The sequence below is a fragment of the Lathyrus oleraceus genome, chromosome 5, assembly GCF_024323335.1.
Source record: "Lathyrus oleraceus cultivar Zhongwan6 chromosome 5, CAAS_Psat_ZW6_1.0, whole genome shotgun sequence".
Classification (NCBI taxonomy): domain Eukaryota; kingdom Viridiplantae; phylum Streptophyta; class Magnoliopsida; order Fabales; family Fabaceae; genus Lathyrus; species Lathyrus oleraceus.
This window is the reverse complement of record NC_066583.1, coordinates 599064436-599080967: the sequence shown is the minus strand read 5'-3', so window position 1 is coordinate 599080967 and position 16532 is coordinate 599064436. Positions and strand designations below refer to the sequence as shown.

The 16532-nt window shown below is 34.7% G+C and overlaps 3 protein-coding genes across 3 annotated transcripts; all 3 read right to left on the bottom strand.

The window, feature by feature from the left end:
* Positions 1-5001: 5001 nt before the first annotated feature.
* LOC127086848 (uncharacterized) lies at positions 5002-7034 on the bottom strand. The gene is made up of 3 exons (XM_051027659.1): positions 6782-7034; positions 5836-6247; positions 5002-5708 (listed from the first exon to the last, which is right to left on the bottom strand). Exons 1-3 carry the CDS (start codon positions 6803-6805, stop codon positions 5188-5190), a joined length of 957 nt encoding a protein of 318 aa, XP_050883616.1. The 5' UTR covers positions 6806-7034; the 3' UTR covers positions 5002-5187.
* A 975-nt stretch (positions 7035-8009) lies between these two features.
* Positions 8010-10095, bottom strand: LOC127086847 (uncharacterized). Its single transcript, XM_051027658.1, has 3 exons — positions 9948-10095; positions 9110-9533; positions 8010-8665 (listed from the first exon to the last, which is right to left on the bottom strand). Exons 2-3 carry the CDS (start codon positions 9498-9500, stop codon positions 8151-8153), a joined length of 906 nt encoding a protein of 301 aa, XP_050883615.1. The 5' UTR covers positions 9501-9533; positions 9948-10095; the 3' UTR covers positions 8010-8150.
* A 916-nt stretch (positions 10096-11011) lies between these two features.
* LOC127086846 (QWRF motif-containing protein 3) lies at positions 11012-14100 on the bottom strand. The gene is made up of 6 exons (XM_051027657.1): positions 12789-14100; positions 12407-12526; positions 12197-12313; positions 11927-12016; positions 11426-11533; positions 11012-11317 (listed from the first exon to the last, which is right to left on the bottom strand). The coding sequence occupies exons 1-6, from the start codon at positions 13875-13877 to the stop codon at positions 11195-11197; spliced, it is 1647 nt and encodes a 548-aa protein (XP_050883614.1). The 5' UTR covers positions 13878-14100; the 3' UTR covers positions 11012-11194.
* Between the last annotated feature and the right edge of the window lie 2432 nt (positions 14101-16532).

Genomic DNA, 16532 nt, shown 5'->3' with positions numbered 1-16532 from the left:
TGAAAAACATTTTTTGATTGATATCTCATAACCAAACAAGGCCTTAAGGATTTTCATTTATCTTCACTTTGTACTTCTTCCACGTTTTTAGAAGAAAAAAAACACCTCTCTAAAAAATGAAAAGGGTAAGAGAGGATCTTCCTCTCTTTTCACGTGAAAGTATGATAAACCCTTCCATTTTCTTAGAGCTAGCCAATCACCATCAATACTAATTTCTTCTCTCTCTCACTCAACTCAGTTTTGACAATCCTCTCTCTAAAAAAACAACGCACATACGATCCTCTCTCTCATTCTTTTTCACCGAATAAATATTTACTTTTATTTTTACCACATAATAAACCATTCTCTCTCTATATCTCTATCTCTCTATCTCTCCCTCTCTCTCAAATTTTGGGAATGAACCAATAGCAAAGGGTACACATGATACTCTCACTGAAGGAGGGTGAAAAATATTTTTTGATTGATATCTCATAACCAAACAAGGCCTTAAGGATTTCCATCTCTCTTCACTCTGTACTTCTTCCATGTTTTTAGAAACACATGATGTGGCGGAGACATACTCAGCTTCAAAGTTTACAGTGTGACAATAGGTTGCTTCTTTGACATCCAAGTGAAAGCAGTATCTCCCATAAAGAACACAAAACTAGTAGTGCTCTTTCTATCATCTAAGTCTCCACTCCAATCACTACCACTATAGCCAATAATCTCATAATTGTTAGAAGAGTAATAGTGCAAGTCAAAGTTCGTTGTACCTTTGATGTATCAAAGGATTCTTTTTGCCTCCTTGAAGTGAGTTGTTGTTGGAGCTTCCATGTAGCGACTTACGACTCCTACAACATAGAGAATATCCGGCCTTGTACTTGTCAAGTAACATAGACTTCCAACCAAACTTTTGTAAAGAGTTGGATCCACAATCTCTCCATTTCATGCTTACTCAACTTGCTGCCACATTCAATCGGGGTGCCAACTGGATTGACATCATCCATATTGAACTTCTTAAGGACTTCTTTGGCATAGCCTTCTTGGATAATAAAAATTCCTTTGTCTTCTTGTTTTACTTCGATGCCGAGATAATATGCTATGAGCCCCATATCTGTCATCTCAAACTCATTTGACATATCTTTCTTGAACTCTTCGAACATGCTTAAATTGTTCCCTATGAAGATCAAGTCATCAACATATAAGCACACAATCAAAATATCTCCACTTTGCGCTTTAATATAGAATGCATGCTCATCTGGACACTTGATGAAGTTCTTGTCTTGAAATTACTTGTCGATTCGAACATTCCGAGCTCTCGGTGCTTGCTTGAGTCCGTACAATGCCTTCTTTAACATCATGATTTTTTCTTATTTCCCTTTTACTTCATAGCCCTGTGGTTGCTCGATATAATATTCTTCTTCACGAAAACCATTCAAGAAGACCGACTTCACATCCGTTTGATAAATCTTCCATTCATTTTAGGCTGCCAAAGAAATGATCAGTCTAATAGTTTCAAGACGAGCAACGGGGACGAATACCTCATCATAGTCAATTCCTTATCTTTGACTATAGCCTTTCACCACCAATCTTACTTGGTATCTCTTTACGCCTCCTTTTGAATTCTTTTTCGCCTTTTACGCCCATCTTACTCTGATTGCTTTGTGTCCTCGTGAAAGTGTAGTAAGTTCTCATGTATCATTCTTCGTGATTGACTTGATTTCTTCTTCCATATCGTCTTTCCACTTTACGTTTTCAATTGCTTCTTGATAGCTTAGAGACTCACAATCACCCAAAAGACAAAGAGGTTAATGTCGTTTCTGTTTTTGGTTACCTCATAAAGCTCTTAAATACTCCTTAATCGTGGTGTCCTCTCACTTGAGCTTGTTTCATCCAACCTTGGTGTCAGTGAGGCCGGTGGTGTAATATTTTCCTCTATCATTGTTTGTTCCATTTCGTCTTCTTCTTTAAAGTAAGGAAGAAAATCATACCTGTCTTCTTGAACACTTCAATCCCAACTATCTTCTTCTTTGAACTCCACGTCACGGTTTATGACGATCTTTCCAATATTTGGATTATAGAGCTTGTACCCTTTGGAGCTTGAGTCGTAACCCACAGATATATACTTCTCACTTTTATCATCGAGCTTTGTTCTCCTTTCATCTGAAACGTGGGTATAGACAATGCTTCCAAACACTTTGAGGTGAGAGATCTCAGGCTTCCTTCCACTCCATGCTTCTTGTGGTGTCTTCTCATGTACGCTTCTTGTTGGGGAACAGTTTGTTAGGTAAACCGCACATGCCACTACTTCGGCCTTAAACTCTTTCGACATCTTCTTGCTCTTAAGCATGCTTCACACCATGTTAAGTATGGTCTGGTTCTTTCTCTCTGCTACTCCATTTTGTTATGGTGATCTTGACACTATTAGTGGGCGGCGGATTCCATGGTCTTCACAATATTTGTGGAACTCATTTGAAATGAACTCTCCTCCTCGGTCATATCTCATGACCTTAATGGAAAGACCATTTTCTTTCTCCATAAGGGCTTTGAACTTCTTAAAGTTTTCAAACACTTATGACTTCTCCTTCAAGAAATAAACCCAGTTTTTATAGAATAATCATCAATAAAGAGGAGAAAATATTTACTCTTATCAAAAAGTTTGGATTGATTGGTCCACAAACATCAATGTGTATGAGCTCTAGCGATTTTATCGCTCTTGACGTTGATTGGAAAGTTTTTCCGGAATTGCTTCCTAACTTGACATTCTTCACATAGTTGGTTTGGCCGGTTTATACTAGGCAAGCCTCTCACCATCTCCTTCTTTGATAAATATTTTAGACTGTCGAAGTTGAGATGTCTGAATCTTAGATGCCATAGCCAGGAAGAGTCGGTATAACAAATCTTGAGATACTTTGCAACATCATTTTGAATGTTCAAGAGGAATGTTTTATTTTTTTGACATAGGCACCTTAGCAATCAAGTTATGTCTACAATCTCTTAATAAAATACTATGTTCTTTCAAGTGGATGTCATAACCTTTCTCTAATAATTGTCCCAAGCTCAAAATATTATTCTTCATGTTAGAAACATAGTAGACATTGGATATGAATTGATGACTCTCATTCTTCAAGCGTATAAGAATTGTACCTTTGCCTTTGACCGGTATCTTTGAGTTATCTCCAAATGAGACATTGCCAGTTGTCGCTTCACTGATCTCTACGAACATGATTTGATCGTCGCGCATGTGGTTTCTTGCGCTGGTGTCGAGGTACCATTTGTTTCTTTTCTCTTCAACTTGATTTTGGCACGCGAGCAACAAAGTTTCTTCTTCTCCGTCTTTTTCTTCTACAAAGTTAGCTTTCTCTACAACCTTCTTCGAGAATCTACACTCAGATGCATAGTGACTGATATTGTTGCAGTTTAAGCACTTGATTTGTGATTTATCACACCTCGACCATGAATTTCCTCTTCCACGATCTCTTATTGCTTATGGATTTCAACTTATTTCTCCATTGTTAGAGTAGTTGTTGTAACCGCCTCTTCTTTCTCCTCCATGTCCTCGTCCACGCCCACGGTCTTGGCCATGACCTCGTCTTCTTTGGCTCTTGTAATTCACATAGTTTGCTTCCATTACGTTGAGTTGTAGTAGTTACTCCATAGTCTCCTTTTATTTAATTTTTCTTTTTTTTTTCTTCGTATGCTTGTAAGGAACTCATGAGTTGCTTAATAGTCATGGTCTTTAAATCCATATTTTCTTCAATGTTGGTAATAATTAAGTCAAACTTAGATTTAAAATGCAAAGTATTTTCTCCATGACTTTCACCTCATCAACATCTTCGCCATTTCTTTTAAGTTGATTGATTACGGCCAATACTTGAGAAAAATAATCATAAATTGACTCGGACTCTTCCATAAATAAATGTTCAAAATCACCTCTAAGAGTTTGAAGACGAATCTTTTTCACCTGTTCCACTCCTTTGTTGCAAGTTTGAAGTTTGTCCCATACTTCTTTGGTCGTCGTTGCGTTTGAGATCTTCTCAAATGTATCTTCATCCACCAATTGATAAATGAGAAAGAAAGCTCTCTTGTGTCTCTTTTTGACTCCTTCAATGTCTCATTTACACCTTGGCTTAGCGATGCTTCATCTTGTTCCTTGAAGCCTTTCTCAACGATATTCCACGCATCTTGAGCTCCTAGTAGCACTTTCATCTTGATACTCCAATTGTCATAGTTGTTCTCTGTGAGCATCGGCATTTGAAAAGGGAGACCTCCATTCGTCATTTTTTGAGAACCTTGAAGCTCTGATGCCACTTTATTGGAAATAAATCCTTTTTGTGTTTAGGAAAAGTGTGTGAGAATATTAGAGGCTTGAATAGAAATTTGGTAGGTAGGAGAATTATTTATGGAAGAGAGAACTTTGTATTTTTGCTTGATACAAAAGTGTAAGATTACATCTCTACTTATATTACTCTAAGGAGAACTCTAGACACAATAATTCTAGAGAGTTCTTTACTCTAGATATTGAAAGAGTATTCTAAAAAATATTACAATGCTAAAAAATATCTAAACACTCCAAATACTACAAAAAAAATTTCTAGAAACATTGCACAAAATAAATGAAGTCCAAAATAACTAAATCCAAAAATCAAATAATAAGATTAACCCTAAATCAAGTTTAATATTTCTAATAACTTTGGAGTTGTTTTTACATTCTCTCATCCTCCATTACATTTAACATGGATTGGTCCACTGTTTTCTTTTGCTCCTACACAAATAGTAAGAGAAGAGAGTGAAGTATTGTTCCATACAAGGAGACATAAGAGTATATCTTTAGAAGATGTTTGGACAAGCTTATTTGATGACATAAACTGTTGAAAAAGTGTTAGATGATATGTTTGGAGTATAACCTATTGTCACAAGTTGTTTTCTGCTTATAATTGTTTGAGCCGGACACACATGTCGAAGAGTGAAAAAGAATGCAAAGGTGGAAGGAAAGTGAAATTTAGCTAAAGCATTAAAAAGTGTGCTTAAAGTAAATCATACATTACTGATGAGCAATTAGTTAATAATACACCATTTTCAAAGTTAGATGTAACATACAACAACACTTATTCAAGTACTTGCTTCAATTTTCCATCTAACCATTAAGGCAATTACAACTTATTTCAATTTACTGAATTGCAATGCCAAATGCCAAGTAATAACTAGCTATGGTGATGATTTTTTAGAAGAGATTAGGTTCATGTATTTTTCTACTATCATTTCTGGAGAAAAGTCAGTAAAGTATCCTTTTTCTACATCCAATCCTTCTTGAGCTGCCAACTTCTCAACCAAATTCTGCACCCTATCAGCTCCAATCCAGTTAGGCTCCAACAACATGCAAGCTATTTCAGTGGAATCCTCACAAACAACCCCGAGTGTTTGCACCATTGGAAGCCCGCCACCACGAGCACTAACCTTCCTTGCAATCCTTCTTGCCGCGGATACATCGGCAGACAAGATTGGTATATTATAGAGTGCGACCCAAGAGCGCGCACCGATCGTCGAGATTCCTTTGGATCTTGAAACAACCATAGGACCTTTGTCTGGTGTTTGAGGTAGGATATCAGAAATAGTCCACCCTGCCCATTGGTTTCCCATGTAATTAGGCCGGTAATATCCGAGCTCTCGTCTTATTGTATCAAGTTGTTTCCCGGTTGGGTGTGCAGCAGCATAAAGAAATACAGGTACTGCATTTTCACATACAAAAAAAATGAATGCAAGTGCGAAATAAAAAAGGGATGAAACTCTCTTACATTACATTGATCAAGTCTATGATACTGATGCAATTAAATGAAAAAATTTCTTGAGACTTACCATTGAACCGGTTGCCAATGTCTGCCGCCACTGCTTTTGCCAACCACGCGGCGTCATCCAGCGACGCACGAGCAAGCGGGTGGAAAACTATGTCATCAACTACACCAAAGCGGGGGTGAGACCCGTCATGCAATTCAAGGTTGATGGCATTGAATGCAGCCTCAGCCATGGCCACCACAGTTTCATGCAGGGGGCTATATATGACATTTCCTGTACAGTCATGCAAAACATACGATACTAGGCTGTATCTTGCCCTGTTGTAAGTTCTGCCATGAAATTTGTTCACAATGACAGTTTCTGGGTTTGACCTCGCGGCCCGTTCAACTGCATCAAGAGTAGCAATGTTGCGTCCTTCTGAGATAAAGAACTTGCAGCACAGTAGCATGGATTGGTCTACCATTTTCTTTTGAACCTACACAAATATTGTTCCATTGAAGTGGAAACAAAAGAAAAAGTTCATATGAACTTATTTAATGCCATAAACATTGTTTAAATGTTCGGAAAAAGTTTAAGATATGATCATCGTGAGTTGTTTCCAATTTTATTCTATAGGCACACAAGAAGGGGGAATCCCCACAGCCCCACACCATGTGAGTCACTGTCAAATGCTATTATTATTATTATTATTATTATAACCAAAACTAGTTGTACCACAGAAAAATGAGAACTTATTCTTATCCACAACTTCTAACACACGTGACTTTTTAACCCAGATATTCAATTCAATTAGAGGATAGATATTCAAAGAAGAACACGATTGGAGTAAAAAACTTGCAGATTTATCGTTGAAAAGAAAATATAAGGGGAAAGTTGAACTACAAATTAAGTATAATCTATGTGTTTAAGTTAAGTAATAAAAAAAATTGGCACCAAAAGTAACAAATCAGTATCATCTATGGTGTAATGAGATGAAGAAAAAGAGAATGAAAGAGGTTTTGTTTCTGACCTTGCTAGTATAATTGAAAGCCATGGTGATCTTCTTCCTACAGCTCAACCTGTGTTTCACGAGATTTTTGTTTAAACTAACTTGAAATGGCTGGAGCTCGTGTTCAAGGTGGGGGGAGTATTTATATGCTACACTCCAAATATTATTTTCTCTCCACGTGGAGCCTCGTCACCCATTATCATCATAGAAAGACACAACAAGTTACTTCCAATTATACTAGACTAGTCTTTCAAAGTATAAAAGGGTCTTCATACACATGGAATTCCATTGTTGATTTACATTAAAATAGGGCTCCTAACAAAATTTAGGACTCAAGTATTCTTTCAAAGGTTTGAGAAGATTATTTGATAGATAATTTTTAAAATCGTTTTGAATAAAATAATAAAAAATGAGAAATATTTTTAAAAGATTAACTTTAGCAATTTAAAAAGGTAACGACTTCTGTTTGTCTTTTAGTTGTATATAATTTTTACAAACAAATTAATATTATTTTTAAACGCAAGTAGGTTGAAAGAAAAACCCCGTTTCACTAAATAAAATATTTGACAATGAATTACTTACTATAATTCTGTGAGTTTGATTCAGGAAAAAGTTTTATATATTTTAAATTCATCTGTCATCCCTCACTTTAAAAGTTTCTTATAAAAAATAACTTTGCCATAACGTGTGACAAAGAGCATTCTGTCCTTTTCAATAAACGCTTAAAAAAGTTTAGTTCAATGTTACTCTTTTCTTTTCTTTTTTATTACTTACCCAACACGTAAGCACGCAGAATTGATTAGGCTAATCCACTGAATTATTGGATCCTCTTAGCTGGTTATGCTAATTTTAATTAGCACAAGTTAAATATATAACAACAGAAACTTAAACCAACCACTGCACTATTCCATCTTTGAAAACACAAATTGAACTACTCAATAAGATCAAAGTTTTTGGTTATCGATAATGACTGATTCAATGTTGCATAGCAAAGCTAATTTTGCCAATTGTCATGTTAAGCTGGATAGAGGTGATCAATGGGGAAAACCACACAATAATACAGATCATGCTTGATCAGTTCTAGATGATAGACAGAAAATGTTAAACAATAATGCTTAATATAAGAGTTGTGGCATTGACTTCTAACATGATTATTATACACCATCTTTGTAAAAAAAAGTTATAATATACCCAATAATGCGACAAATCATGTATTTTCAAATGATTAAATGACATGACAGTATATCAATTGATACATGTATAAAACTTTTTTATATTATTAGCATATATAAATTAAATCATTTTTAAAATTAAGGTAAATTTGACATTGGAATGAAAATTCACCAGATGCCAAAATACCTTCTCAGTACATGACAGTAATTTTTCTACATCAAATTCTCTCTTGAAACAGCTTCAAGTAACTTTGAACAATTTCTTCCTGTGAAAAGTCTGTGTAGTATCCCTTTTCCACAGAAATACCTTCTTCCTTTGCAAGATGTTCAATTTCTTGCTGCACTTTTTCACCACCAACGTTCTTTGGATCCAACAAATTACAAGCTACTTCAATTACACCTTCACCATGTGTAAGTGCCATGGCCTGTACCGAAGCGAGCCCTCCACCTCTTCCACTAACTCGTTTTGCAATTCTGCGAACGGCACTGATATCAGAAGATAATAGAGGGACGTTATAGTTATCGACCCAATTGGTTGCTCCAATGACCACAACGCCTTTTGACGGTGTCACTTGAAATGGACCACTATATGGTTTAAGTGGCAAAGTGTCGGAGTTGGACACCCCAGTCCATTGGTTTTCGCTAGAATTTGGCTTGAAATAACCAAATGTTCTTCTTATTGAATCAAGTTTCATCCCCTCTTCGTGTGCCGCTCCGTATAAGAAAGTAGGAACTGCAGGTAGTTTTGATTATCATTGATGTGTAATTGAACTAATTTAAAAATATGATCAACATATACTAATATAGACAGTTTCATAAATAAACACTTTTGTAGTATACAAAATGGTGATCACAAAATTCATCATTTGCAAATATGCAAACATCCAACAAAATGAGTGATTTTGATCCTGAAGTGCAAAATCTACTAATGCAAGATCAAAATCTAGGACATATTCCCTTGTTAATAGTGGTGAAGGTTCCTATTAGGCTTTTGGTTGATAACTACATCATTGATGTAAAGTTGTTAAACTCATAAAAAAATATAATAAAATGCGATTTTTTCTTTCTTTCGTGCTATGAAGCACACATACTCCGACCACAACACCGACAGTGACACGACACAAACACGCATTTATTCAGAAATGTCGGTGCTAGATAGTGTTCTACTACTACTAACCTTGTAGCTTAGAACCCATGTCAGTAGCTAAACACCTCGCCGTCCTAGCCGCTTGACCCAACGAAGCATCAACCAAAGGATGAAAACATATATGATCCACCACTCCGAGTCTAGGATGAGTTCCACTATGAATCTCAAAATCAACAGTATCAAATGCAGCCTTCACCATAGCCAACACAGCATTTGTCAAATGACATGACTGTGCATTAGGCACTGAATCCAACTCAGAAACAAGTGTGTAACCAACTCTATTGTAAGCCACATCTTCAAACTTGTTAATTATTGGTGCTAAGGGAAAACGCTTCGCAGCTCTTTCAATTGATTCCAATGCACTCTTGTTTCTGCTCTCTGATATATATACTTTGCAGCAACCTAGAATTGACTTCAGCATTTTCTTTTTCACTTTGTAAATCAAACACTGAAACTGTTCAGCATTGTGGATTTAGAAAACAATACCACAAAACATGTTCCTCAATCAATTTTACACCACAAATACATCAAGAAATAAAAATCTTATCTAAATATATTGTGGAGTACCAAACTTGGTGGTCCACAATAGAGCATGTCTTACAACCATTGGATCAAATGGGTGTATAGATCTCACAGTAAAACATCCACGCCATATTATTTTTACTAACATTGAATTGATAACCAATCATAGTTTACGAATCTATCATTGTCTTCATCTCCTACCTCTTTGAATCTAAAACCATATGAATCATTTAGCAAACAACAACACAATGAAGAAAATAACTGGAAGATTCGTTCTGCAAAGTTTCAAGCTTCATCGAAAGTAAATCAGGGAAAAAAAATCGAGATTATAATAAAATAAGAATACCAGATTCAGTTGATGTCGGGAAAAGAAACAAAGAACCTCGGCTCTCGCGAATCAGAAACAAAAATTTTGTTTTCTGTTTTTTGTGGGCTTGTAACAAATCATGGCCCAATGGACTCTGGTCTGATAAATCATTTAAAGAAAAAACTCTCAAACACCTCCAATCACCACTATATTCATAAAAATACTATAAAAAAAATTCACTAAATTTTTTGATAATTGAGAATTTTATAAAAAAGAGAATCCATACATCTATTACTTTAAAAAATTTAGAAATTATGTGATATCTCTCTTATTTGTTTAGATAAATCAAAACTTTTAAATAAATGTCTGACATACAGTGATATTTCCTCCTCGTGATAACCTATTATTGTTTTAAGCGTATGTGTCGGTATGCAGGGTTGGGTTGCTACGCAATTAAATTTAAATTTTCAATTTATTTATAAAATGAGAAGTAAAAAATCAAGGGTAATGCTAACTTGTGCCCCAAGGGCACAAGTTAAGAGATAAATATAGAAATAAATTTTTAGAAAATTTGTATTGAATTTATTAGAAATTTACAATTAATAATTTTATTTATTTTTTCAAAATAAATTTTCTATTTGTGGATTTCTTAACATGTGTTATTGAGGCACAAGTTAGCATTTCCCAAAAATCAATTCTATAAACATGCACTTTTTGTACGCCTCGTGCCATGCAAATTTCAAATTTAAACCTTTCACTTCATGATTTATTGGCATATTTTAAATGTGATTTTTTTTATAGTCATTGATCTTGACTTTTTTGAATAAATTACTTTTTTTATTTTGATGTTTTGTTATCATTTGAAACAATACAATTTAATCATATTATATTTTTTTAATAATATAACTATTTTATGTTTTTCTATAATTATATTTTAAAAAATTATAGTGACTTATCCGTATTTTAGTTTTTCAAAAAATGACATATTTTATATCCATATTTGTATCCGGTACCGGATACATACCCGAACCGGTGCAATGCAGGCAAACATACACTTGTAAATCAACTTTGTTTTTGGTAAGTAAAATTGGAACATTCATATGTCATCTCATTAGTAAGTAAACTAATTTACATGTTATAGGTTTGATTTGAGAATCATGTATACAATTATAAAACTAGCAATATTAGCAACATATTTGTCAATCTATATTTTTGTTCGTTAAAATTTCTACTAGCAGTTTATACCAAGATATCTCATATATGTGTCAGTTTTGCTGATCTATTATCTACATGAGAAACTTATGATTGTGCAGTAATCTCTTATTCTCCAATACTGATTGTTGCAGTTGATATTTTCTTTTCCAACCTTCAAATTGAATGAGGTTGCACTTTACACTTGTTTCTTGAAGCTGTCAACATAAATAGTGATAGAAATCAACCATACATAAATGAAGTAAAGTGAGGATTTTATGTCTAATAAGCATACAAGCTCTAAATACACAAAATAATAACAATACCTCAAAGACAGATATGGTGTTTAAAAGATCATAAAACTCTTCTAAGAGTTGCTTCTCTTGTGTGACAACTTTTGCCAAATCTGATAGTATTGCAGCAGTCTTGTCAGCCTGTTGATAGAGAAAAATTTCCCATATGAATGCAGTTTTCATAGATAATAAAAGAGAAGATGACACAAAATTTGACAACAATTTGAATGGTTTGCGCAATCAAATATTAAAACTCATTAACAACCGATGCAACTACAATAATCCTGAATTTCGACTTACTTAACCATAATTTTCAGGTGTTCAACTTACTTGAAAGTTGTGGTTAATCACATCTAAATTGGCGGTTAATGAAGTTACATTAATGGTTAATGAATTTTGATATCTGTATATTAGTTAATCATATTTGAATTGCATTAAGCAGTTAAAAAATTGTGCGAAAATTGCCTAAATTTTATTGTTGAAACAACAACTATAGTAAATAAAATGACTATCACTATGTATTACAAAACTTACTGCAGGAGAAAAAGAAGTTAATATTGACTTCATGGAAGTTGTGAGATCAGAAACGTGACGAATAGCAATGGATATAGATTGTATGTTCACCTGTAAGTTAAGCATACAAATCCTGTCAATGCACCATCCCATCTGTATCATGATCACTTAGACTATACATACATATAATAAGTTTTATTGCACATGTCTAGAGTAAAAAGACATTTTAATCATTAAAATTCTAACAGTTCATCAACTTAGTTCATTAAATTGAAAGACATGTCTATGTACCTTAGCACCTTCCAAAAGAGGAACTCTGCACACAGCAGAATGCAAACAATCTTTGGTGGAAGTAATTGTCGATACATGCTGCCTTTCCATGCTTCCCCAAGTTTCCAACAACTTCAACTGCCAAAAACAACAAATACATGTGTTAAGAATGAAGTCATTACAATAACAAATTGGTATATTGATATTAGTTAGATTAAGTTTACTACTTACTTGGTAATACAGTATAAAAGCTATCTTCATTTCAAGCTTTTCTCTTGCAAACTGTATCTTCTTTTTCATAACAGAATTTCGGAACTTAGTGAGACCATCCCAAACGGAAATCAAATTGCTCTATAAACATTCAGAAAACCAAAAAATATTAGCTCAATTTCTAATTTGATATAAAGATCACATAAAGAAAAAAGAGTTATACATGCATTTGGAGTTAGCTTATTTACAACTTTATTTTGTCATGTATAGCATAAAATTTAAGACAAACTTTTTTTTAAGAGATTATAAAAATAGTTTATGACATCTCTGTAAACCAGTTTCAATCTATTTCAACATGCTAATTTGATAAAGACGTCATTAAATGTGATACCAACATTCGTACCTCGACTTGGTGAGAAATGTTTGCATTCACAACTCCTGATTTAGCATTTGCATATCGCCATTGAATCAAACGGTTATCAAGCAAACGAAGCTTATGAACATCTTCATTATTACCAAAACCAATCGACGACACATTAAGTCCACTAGGTTTTTTACTTTTGAAGAGATCAAAACCAAAGTTGATCAGTTTTTCAACTCCTTTCGCCTTTGTGGAGTTCGAAATCTCTGACCTACCGGGCGATAATGCCCACTGAGATTTCGAACTCTTGTAAGCTGTTATCGAATTGGTCCTCTTAATGGTTGGTCTAACCAAATCACCACTCAAATTTCCAATGTTGGAATCCGAAGCTCCTCTTCTAGATCTTCTCATTGTTGCATCAGTCATGAACCTTGGAGAAGCTTCCATCACTGCTTTTCTTGCCGGAGAAACCGAAACCAAAACCTCATTACTCGTGAACCTTGAAGGAGCTTCCACCACTGCTTTTCTTGCCGGAGAAACCAAAACCAAAACCTCATCGCTTGATTCAGTGTCAAGAGAACTAGTTAAGCTTGAGTTTCCCTTTGAAGACAATAGTTTCGTATTTTTATCTAAGGAAAATCTTCCTGGTACAATGACTGAGCCGTTATTAGAGTTAAGCTTCTTCAATGAAGAAGATGAAGCGAATTTTCCAGTGTATCTCACAGAACCACCGTTTTCTCTACTCTCATCATTTTCAAATCTTCTAAACTCCTTGTAACTCTTTTGTGAAATAGTGGAACTAGTTTTGTAGTTGCTTTTGCTGTTTTTGTTTTTCTCATTTTCTTCGATGATTCTTTCTTCGGTGATGTGATCAGCTAGTGTACCGGAGTTGCTATTTTTCGACCTAGAAGGCCACAGTTGACGGCGTAAAACAGATTCTTCAGTTATTTTGTGTCTTCCATCTTCGTCGGAGCTTCTAATTGATGATTTACGAATGACGGAGGAAGGAGAATTTGGAGAATGAAATTCGGTGGATTCGATAGAGGTGGAAGGGGATGGAAGATGCCTCGAAGCGATTTCTCGGGGTCTGTGTTGACGAAGTTTCGCCGGAGAAGTGTTCTGAGTCTTCATCGGAGAAAGCGTTGGATTTGGGGTTGGAAGAGTGTGTTTGTTGGTTTTGCTGTTATGAAACGGTTATGAGCCGAAGCGGCAAAATTTATGTAGAGATAAAGAATGATTTCGCCGGCATTGATTGAAATTACTTTAGTGCCCTTATTGTTAGTTATTTTTTGTGGGATAGTGATGGGTGAAGTTGATTGAGAATAGTGTACAGTAGTACAAATGGAAGAATTGGGTTTCCTCTGGTTTAGGGGTGAAACTTGAAAACTCTGTTTAATGTCTGTCTGCCATTTGTTTGAAATTTTTTCATAGTTGAAATGTCATTTTTGTTAGTTGCTTTAATAGTTAACAACAATTTTAGGGTTGTATTAATTTATTGTGTTTTACATTGTAAATATATTCATCCTACAAAGGCTACATAGTTAAGCAAAATAACTAAATCCCGTTTATCGGTTGGTATTATATTAACACGGATTAGAAGGATATTAAATTAAAATAATATCAAAGATAAATTTAAATCTATCTTAATGATATTATTAAAGTTGGATGATAATATAAGCCGAAGGAGATTTAACGGGCGTCTTTTTAGTTAGACTCTTCTCTTCTAATGTGATCATCGAACGAGCCTCATGAAAGGAGGAGAGTGGATTCCTTTGACGAATTAAGGTGACAACAACTTGGTAGACATTAGGAATGTAGGAGATGATATGAAAGACCAAACGGTGATTGTTCACAGGATCAACAACATCTCATAATTGGTCAGAAAACGTCTTTGAAAAGTCCTCATAAAAATTCCAAAGAATTCCTGCTCAAGAGTGACAACATGTGCGTTCTAATTATCCGGAAAGAGGTCATCCAATGCTTCCATGCATCCAAAGTCGTGGGTGGAGTTAGGTTTCATGATGGTAGTTAGCAAATCAACATAAATAGTGGAATAAATTCACTGAAAGCACGGTTGCATCTAAGGTGGCTCACTGGCCATAAGTGGGATCAGTGGCATGTAGTAAAGGCTTGTTGTCTGAAGGCACAATATGATGCAGGGCCCGTGAGAGTGGACATGAACGCGAAATAGCTCAGCCCATGTTCCGTAGTGAATAATTTACATCTTAAGCATAATAGAAATACTATTCCTAATGTTGGAAACGGCGAGTGTGGGAAGAAATTTCGGCTTGGCAGAGGATGGTGGAGGTGGTGTTGGAGTTTCCACCTAGGAAGGAGGAGTCTTCGTGTTGTTGTTGTCATTGGAGGAGGAAGACATGTTGCAGGCGGGGAGGACGAAAATGACAAGTGACCTCATAAGAGGCCGACAAGGTCAGATCGACTAACACTGATGAAGAAGCGTCATCGGTGGTGGAGTTGCGCACGGGATGCGCGATCGAAAAGAGGGAAGAAGATTTGTCGGCGACGTGGTCACATGAATGGAAGGAGGGGAGGATCGTGGATGAGGGTTAGCGGCGACGACTTCGAGGGAGGAGGACGGCGGCAACGACAACTTTTTGAGAAGAATTAGGTTATGATTTTTTAGGAATGTGATACCATGTAAGATAATTGGTTTTCTGTGTGTTTTATCATTATTGATCAATAGTGTATATAGAACATGAACGTTGATTTGATTTAGCATAATTACAAGTAAATCATAATTACAAATAAATACAAATTATACAAAATAAGTTCGGACTCTATTAACATTATAAGCATGAGTTTTTATTCAGTGTTTTAGATTTGCAGTTGCAGGAGTTCAATGATAGGTTTGATGAAGAGAATACTTAACTTTTACAATGTGTTTCATGTTTGAGTATTTCATCGTCATTTGTAGCTTTTGAGGCGAAAAAATTATTAAGGATGGTTGAACTTTATCCAAATGATTTTGTACACGTTCCAGAAGTGGTGGTGCGACATCAACTTCATAATTATGTTAGAAATGTTTGATGTGACCCAAAATTTGCAAAGTTAAAAAGGTTTTTAGATTTTGTGAAAAAACTTGTGGAAACAAATAAGTGCAATACATTTGATATGGTTTATAAGCTTCTGAAATTGGTTTTAGTCTTGTCGGTAGCAACTGAAAGCGTGGAATATGTTTTTTCAATTATAAAGTTTGTGAATAGTCAATTATATAAAAAAAATGAATAATTAATGGTTAAATGATCGTCTCGAACTTTTATAGAAAAAGACATTCTTCTAATAATTAACAATGATATTATTTTAAATCATTTTCAAAAAAAAATGGATAATAGATAATCTTCATTATTACTTCATTAAACAATATTAATTCTTATTTTTAATATAAATTTAATTTCTTTTTTATATTTAATCACACCAATATACAATATCTGGATCAACCTCTAAGGATAAATAAACATATGATGTGAGTTACATCAACAGAACAAAATTCTTTTAAAATAAGAGTAATTTCATTGATGTGAACAAATGATATAATATAAGAAAGGGGGCCAAGAGAATTTCAATAATTAAACTCGAAAGAAGAACTAGATTTTAGCTCCAATCAAATTCATCATTGAGCTTATTCTTGATTGTAACAATAGAATTTTACGTGAAAGAAATTGCAATTGCAGAAAGTGAAAGCTAGCACACCCCATACAAGTGATTTTTAAAAAGGACACTTATCTAAATTATGTCGATTTCTTTAAACATGTCTTACACAAGTTT

Coding starts and splice junctions, on each gene's coding strand:
- LOC127086848 (XM_051027659.1), bottom strand. CDS start 6,805: ATGGCTTTCAATTATACTAGCAAG. Junction 6,248..6,781: donor CTTTCAATTATACTAGCAAG/GTCAGAAACAAA, acceptor ATATTTGTGTAG/GTTCAAAAGAAAATGGTAGA. Junction 5,709..5,835: donor CATTGGCAACCGGTTCAATG/GTAAGTCTCAAG, acceptor GTGAAAATGCAG/TACCTGTATTTCTTTATGCT.
- LOC127086847 (XM_051027658.1), bottom strand. CDS start 9,500: ATGCTGAAGTCAATTCTAGGTTGCTGCAAAGTATATATATCAGAGAGC. Junction 8,666..9,109: donor CATGGGTTCTAAGCTACAAG/GTTAGTAGTAGT, acceptor AACTACCTGCAG/TTCCTACTTTCTTATACGGA.
- LOC127086846 (XM_051027657.1), bottom strand. CDS start 13,877: ATGAAGACTCAGAACACTTCTCCGGCGAAACTTCGTCAACACAGACCC. Junction 12,314..12,406: donor CTTTTATACTGTATTACCAA/GTAAGTAGTAAA, acceptor TGTTTTTGGCAG/TTGAAGTTGTTGGAAACTTG. Junction 11,534..11,926: donor TAACTTCTTTTTCTCCTGCA/GTAAGTTTTGTA, acceptor CTCTATCAACAG/GCTGACAAGACTGCTGCAAT.